At 43.5% G+C, this 7,072-nt stretch overlaps 1 protein-coding gene across 1 annotated transcript; it reads left to right on the top strand.

Moving 5' to 3' along the window:
* The first annotated feature begins 3,093 nt into the window (after positions 1–3,093).
* Positions 3,094–6,810, top strand: LOC122931599 (leucine-rich repeat extensin-like protein 5). Its single transcript, XM_044285673.1, has 3 exons — positions 3,094–3,526; positions 4,834–4,987; positions 6,102–6,810. The coding sequence occupies exons 1-3, from the start codon at positions 3,334–3,336 to the stop codon at positions 6,808–6,810; spliced, it is 1,056 nt and encodes a 351-aa protein (XP_044141608.1). The 5' UTR covers positions 3,094–3,333.
* Positions 6,811–7,072: the final 262 nt, after the last annotated feature.

The following is a 7,072-nucleotide window of genomic DNA, read 5'->3' as shown; positions in this document are numbered from 1 at the left end:
CGTATTAGTATGGTGTTCCTAATAATTCTTTAGGTGAGCGTATAACGTTGATAGGAGAGGCGAACACAAATATGAAGTTGTGCAAGGGTATACTGACACTCTACAGTGGGGCAAGTTAGCACCACGATAAACCAGGGGGCTATCAGATATGTGTCTAAAATAACAGTTCACTGAACCCTACTATGTCAGTGCACCTGCGCCGATGACGTCACCTCTAAACCCGAAAGAGAAGTGCTGAGAAAGCTAGCGTCCTTCTCTCAGAGTGCCTGAATTGCAGACAGGGCCAGCCGGAGAAGGAGAGCGCTCCCTGTCACTGTCAATCAGCAGGAGGAGGGGGCTTTTTTTTTTGAAAGGAGGATGCTGCGGCTACCAGCAAGTAGACACCCTACTTGCTTGTAGTGAAGTAATTTGCATATTTTAAAAGATCAATTTTTAGTGAAACCAAGCCACAGAACAAGGTAAGAGCCCTATATAGGGAATAGTCGTCCAATAAGGATTTTAATATGCCCAAAATTGAAAAATGAGTTTTGGCGGGTGACAGAAGCCCTTTAAGTTATGTTTTTTGATACATTTAATGGATGGACGTTGGCATGTCAGGCGTGTAACATCAGAGAACAAATATTATGCAACTATTGCTGGAAGAACAGAAGCTGGTGGTGGCAGCATAATGGTATGGGGACTAGTGTTGAGCAAGCATGCTCGGCTGAATTGCTGTTCGGCTTGAGCATTGCTATGCTCAGCACATCCGAGTGCTCAGCCGAATACTGCGGGTGCTCGAATAAAATTTAATACAATGAAAGTCAATAGGAGACCCGAGCATCAAACCAGGCACCCCCTGCTCTGAAGAAGAGAGGGTGTCTGGTTTACAAAAAAAGGTTAGAATTCGATGGAAACAGCATTAAGAGAATGGCTGGATGTGTATTGGACTCCTATTATCTGTGACATATAATAGACTACCAGACAAAGGCTATATGCCAAAAGCCAGGTATATGCAAGCCATCAATTTATCCATGAAACAGATTACAGGCTGAGTCAGAATACCTTACAATGGCAGTCTTGTACACTATGAGACATTCCAAACCAGCTCTCATCTGACTGAGAGCCATTAAGCCTCAAAGTTACTTCAGATCTGTTGGATGGCTTGGGTGGACCTGTGCACCTAGATCAATATCATTAGGGAGACAAAAAGTTTTCCGATTGTCCTAACATAATATTCAATAACCTTTCAATACAGTTTTGTCATTTAAAAATGCATTTGCATAAACATGGTTATATGGAAAAGACATGCAAATGAGCAGAATCTGCCTTGTTTTTCAGCTGAAAAACCATTTACATGGAAAATTTGCGATCTACACTACTCATGAACAGCGCCATCTATTGGTTTCATAGTATTATGATATTCTAACCCCCAGGCGTTCCCATGGTGACGGGGACGCTTGTCGGGAAAGAGTATGCCGAAGTGGAACAACTGTACAGATAAAAAAAAAAAAAAAGACGAATATTCTATAAAACATATATATTGTTTTTTAGAATATTCGTAATTTTTTCCATCTAAAGTCATGCTTCCTCCCTTCTTAAGTTGCTTGTGTGTCCGCTGAAAAACAAGGCAGATTCTGCTCATTTGCATGTCTTTTCCATATGCCCATGTTTATGCAAATGCTTTTTTACATGCCAAAACTGTATAGAAAGGTTATTGAATATTATATTAGGACAATCAGAAAACTTTTTGTCTCTCTAATGATATTGATCTAGGTGCACAGGTCCACCCAAGCCATCCAACAGATCTCAAGTAACTTTGAGGCTTAATGGCTCTCTGTCAGATGAGAGCTGGTTTAGAATGTCTCATAGTGCGCAAGGCTGCCATTGTAAGGTATTCTGACTCAGGTCACGTAAGCACCCACTCAGAGCCCAAGTCCAGTAATCCATACACAGCTGCATGAGCTGCCAGCCATCCAGAAATGGCTGCACAACACAAGCCCAGATGCAGACAGCTACATATGCATAGTTACAAGAGCAGTCATTCTAGAAAGCAAAAACACAGAATCAATCAGCTACACAGGAAAAGAGGCACATGAAATTACTCACCCCGACTAGGCTTTTCAGAGGGAAAAGTCAGTCTTTATTTTCTTTTCAGGCTGCGAAAAAGGCTGTCAGCCAGATAGACGCAAAGGCAGTCAGCCAGATAGGCATGGGTGCGAAGGCAGTCAGCCAGACAGGCATGGGCGTGAAGGCAGTCAGCCAGAAAGGCAAGGATGGATCTCAGTACACAGAAATGTATACAACTTTCACTGAACCTAAAGGGGCTGTCCGAGTGATAAAGGAAGGTTTGCTTATCACCACGCAACAAAAAAAAACTTTTCTTCTGCTACTGGGCAAAATCCATTTGTCCTATACTAAATCAAGTGTGTGGATTACAAATCCGAAGTCAGAATTGTTGTAACACGTCACAAAATTTTGCTATGCATAGGTATGCTTAAATTAATTAAGCACTTTGAAAGCATTGGATAATTTTGAACAGAACGAGTTTTACTTCAACAATTACCTGATCTACAGTACATCAAAGTTTGTGTAGTAAACAGTGTATGAAAATGTAATGGAATAACAAAATTTCAAAAAGTCGCGTTTTTCTGTTTAAAAGTCTTACTTGAGCAAGGCCCAGTACTGTTAAAAGTGCTTCAGGCATCTACTTTTGCGTTTGTGAACGGTCATTTATTTCCCTTTGCAAAAACCAGCAGTAGTCCCCCGTCATGTTGGGATTCCAGCGGCCTTGATACCTGTTCTCTATTGTAGAAATATCTTTATGGAACCGGTCTCCATGTTCGTCACTTACGTGTCCCAATTGGGTGGGAAAAAGTCAAGATGGGATTGTAAGAAATGCACTTTTAATGACATTCGGCAGCCAAGTTGTTCATATGCTGTAAGGCCCCTTTCACACGAGCGAGTTTTCCGCGCGGATGCGTTGCGGGAGGTGAACGCACAGCACCCGCACTGAATCCTGACCCATTCATTTCTATGGGGCTGTGCACATGAGCGATGTTTTTCACGCATCACTTGTGCGTTGCGTGAAAATCGCAGCATGCTCCTCTTTGTGCGTTTTCCACGCAAAGCAGGCCCCATAGAAATGAATGGGGCTGCGTGAAAATCGTAGTGCATCCGGATGTCATGCGTTGCGTTGCGTTTTAAACGCAAGTAACTTAGCAACCCAGAATGGATTTCAGACAGGAAGTTGAGTTGCTCAGTGTGTGACTGAAGGCAGCACATGAGGCAGGAGTTTTGTAGTTTGCTCAGCACACACTTCCATCCCTTGCGGAGCTTTGGATTTTCTTTGCTAACATGCCAAAGACACCACGGCCAATGGATGTTGGTAGGCTGATAGTACTTGTGCAAGATAGGCCATGCATCTGGGATACGCGCAGTGATGACTACCACGATCGGTATAAAAAAGATCAGGCCTGGGTGGAAATTAGCAAGGAGCTGTTTGAATCCATCTGGGAAAAAACCCATGGCAAAAGCCGGCAGAATTTGGGTAAGTAGGCAATGTATACCTGTGTGATCCTTGCTGTCCTCCCTAGCATAGCACGTGTCGTCTTTAATCCTCCCTAGCATAGCACGTGTCGTCTTTAATCCTCCCTAGCATAGCACATGTAGTTTTTAATCCTCCCTAGCATAGCACATGTCGTCTTTAATCCTCCCTAGCATAGCACATGTCGTCTTTAATCCTCCCTAGCATAGCACGTGTCGTCTTTAATCCTCCCTAGCATAGCACGTGTCGTCTTTAATCCTCCCTAGCATAGCACATGTAGTTTTTAATCCTCCCTAGCATAGCACATGTCGTCTTTAATCCTCCCTAGCATAGCACATGTCGTCTTTAATCCTCCCTAGCATAGCACATGTAGTCTTTAATCCTCCCTAGCATAACACATGTAGTTTTTAATCCTCACTAGCATAGCACATGTAATCTTTAATCCTCCCTAGCAGGGACGTGCACAGATATTTGGAAGGGCAGGGGCTTTTAAAGTTCTTAAATAAAAAAAAAAAACCTTTTTGGGTTTAACCGTACATATTATGGAAAAATGATGTCATTACCAGACTCTACAGAGTCAAATATGCAAAGAGACCAAGCACTACAACCCCCAGTATGCAAAGGGACAAAGCACTACAACTATTGTTCCTTGGCATACTTGTTTTGTTTTAAGGACTTGAAATTATATACAATATATTAACCAGGGCAGCCACTGAGAGCAGACAGGCAATAAAGGAACTTAGGCAGCAGACGGAGTCATACAGGCCGGCGCTTGCTCCCCTGCATTAATCCCGCTTGGGGGGGGGGGGGGGTGACGTGTCGTTGCAGACATGCATCATGCATGTCTGTCACCCAGGCAGCCCCTGTGCTAGCCTTTAAAAGACCCTGTCACCCTGATCCTGCACTAGTGAGCGTGCGGACTGGTGAATAAATTGTGCTAAAGGCCCCATGCACACGGCCGTGTTTCACAGCCGTGTGCGGCCCGTGGAACCGCGGCCTGGATCCCTCCTGAGAGCAGGAGCGCACGGCGTCACTGGTTGCTATGACGCCGTGCGCTCCTGCTCTCAGGAGGGATCCAGGCCGCGGTTCCACGGCCAGCACACGGCCGTGAACAACGGCCGTGTGCATGGGGCCTTACCTGAAGGAATGGATGTAGGCATTAAAAGAGGCAGGGGCTCAAGCCCCCTTATCGAGCAGTATGTGTGCACGTCCCTGCTCCTTTTAGCATAGCACATGTATGTCATATGTTATAATTTGTCGGACTGTTTATTTTGGTTAATAAAATTATATTTTTTTGATTTATTTTAAAGTGGACGATGTCAAGAATCGTTGGCGGAGTTGCAGGGACCAATTCCGCAAGGAAATGCTGCTACATGCGAGGAGCGGGTCCGGGGCCAGCAAGAAAAGGCCATACATGTTCAAAAACCAGCTGATGTTTCTTCGTGAGGTCATGGAGCTGCGTCCGTAAGTTTATTTGACTCAATGACCATTAGATATTTATATCCATATACACTGTTTGTAGACTATGTAATTAAAGGGGTATTCCCATCTTAACACAATGAGGGCATATCACTAGGATATGCCACCATTGTCTGATAGCAGCTATATCAAGAACACGCCCATCTACCTGGGACTTCTGAGCAGAGTAGGTTTGTAGCTGGTTCCTCCACTGCCCTGAATATTGTAGGCTTTAATAAAACTAACTACAAAGTTAGGCAGTCTATTTATTGTTAATATAGTTTTAATGGATCCATCTGTGAAAGCCACCTTAAAACGCCTGGTAGATTGGGCCGACACGTATGTGTGCTAAGAGCTCAAATTACTCATTTTTAGTCGTTATTGGATCACTTTTATCTAGAATGACCCCCATTTCTTTCATCAATAGTTTGTATATCTATAACGGTGTGCAGCCATATATTTTTTTATTATTGGTATTATTGGTGTGCAGCCATATAGTTTGTTTCATGGTTATGCACCTGTGATTAGGAAGGTTCTACTCTAAATTTACGTGCTATATCACTAACTAACATAGCGGGGATGGCTGTGGCTGGAGGAGGGCAGATTTGCCAGGGTACCTCCACCACCCAGCGCAAATTCCCCACTCTCCCATATAAATGAATGTACGTCAGCTGCACATGCGCAGTGCACTCTCCTTCAGTTTTGGCTATCCCTTCTCGCTATAGGTGCTGGTTCCATTGGTGTGACCCACACCTTTAAGACAATGGGGGCATATCTGAGCAATTTGCCTCTGTTTTCTGAGATTAAAAAAACACTTTAATGTTATATATGTATTTCCAAAAATCAGGTAAAATAGACATATTTGTAAACCAAAACCAACTTGAAAATTGTCTCCTTTTCCATGATGACATTGGCTTTAACAACATGACAAGTGGTTTTTCAATGGTGTTTAGGGGCAGCGATGACACTTCTAATCTCCAAAATTTAATATGTTATGTAGGTCAGGTAGTACTATGTTCTATAAACTAAATGGATGATTATTTTAATATGTGCCGTGAATAGTAATACAAGAAAATACACTTCATCTTCTAAATTTATAATTTTTTTATTCTTTTTAAAGGACAGAGGACAACCTACCAGAAGAAGAGGCGGAGTCTGCACCGCAGATGTCCAGTGCATGTGAGGAAGAGACTCCCTCTGGTCCATCACAGGTGGACACAGCACCAGGACAAAGCACTGCACCATCCAGACCACCACCTGTTTCTGGAGCAGATTCCCCCCCCATGCCTTTGTCTCTTCCAAGCAGGCCCAGACGACGGGCAACCACTCCTGCCGATACAAATGTTAATCTGCAGGTGCTGGATTATTTATCCAGAGCCCGGCATGAGGATGAGTTCGACCATTATGAGCGTAGTATGGGCTCATATTTGCGCAGGCTGCCTCCAGAACGAGTTTTGCGCACCAAAGCTGCTCTAAATATAGTTTTGGATGCAGCCACTCCCCCCAATGACCCACATATCGTTTTTGAGGGCCTTGAAAATTGGCGGCTCCATGGGAACTTGTATGGCCCCCAACCGATGCCAGTTTCCCAGCACTCCCAGCCTTCGCTGCCGGCTCCTCCTCCAATGCAACCGCCAAGGGGACATTATGGGCCACCTCCTCGCCCATATGGGCCACATTATCAGGTAGATTCTGCATATGGGCAATCTGCACCCATCACTTCGCAGCCTGGATCATCGCAGTACTCTGGCCCCCCTTCCCAACCACCCTACCCTATGCCACAGTATCAGGCCCCACCATCACCATCTACACATTATACCAATTTATAAAAGTTATGTTATTTTTAATTTCTGTATGAAAATAATTTTATTTTGAGAAAAGTCAAGATGACTCTGAAGTTTATGTTCAAATAAACAGAGTTTTATTTCACCAATTTATATTGTTACTTATCTTTATTAAAGACATAGCATATTTATATATCAGCAACACATACACAACATTATTAATAGTGTACTCTATAGTGTTGTATTGTTTTTTAAGGAAGTCTAATACTATAGTATTGACAATATATGGTATTGGAAGATATACTGC

The sequence above is a fragment of the Bufo gargarizans genome, chromosome 3 (assembly GCF_014858855.1).
Source record: "Bufo gargarizans isolate SCDJY-AF-19 chromosome 3, ASM1485885v1, whole genome shotgun sequence".
Classification (NCBI taxonomy): Eukaryota; Metazoa; Chordata; class Amphibia; order Anura; family Bufonidae; genus Bufo; species Bufo gargarizans.
Note: the sequence above shows the minus strand (reverse complement) of the source record. Positions and strands in the feature narration are given on the sequence as shown.

Excerpts from the sequence above, each read along its gene's own strand:
- LOC122931599 (XM_044285673.1), top strand. The coding sequence starts at position 3,334 with ATGCCAAAGACACCACGGCCAATGGATGTTGGTAGGCTGATAGTACTT. Across the intron at positions 3,527-4,833 it reads CAAAAGCCGGCAGAATTTGG|TGGACGATGTCAAGAATCGT; the intron begins GTAAGTAGGCAA and ends TTTATTTTAAAG. Across the intron at positions 4,988-6,101 it reads GAGGTCATGGAGCTGCGTCC|GACAGAGGACAACCTACCAG; the intron begins GTAAGTTTATTT and ends TTCTTTTTAAAG.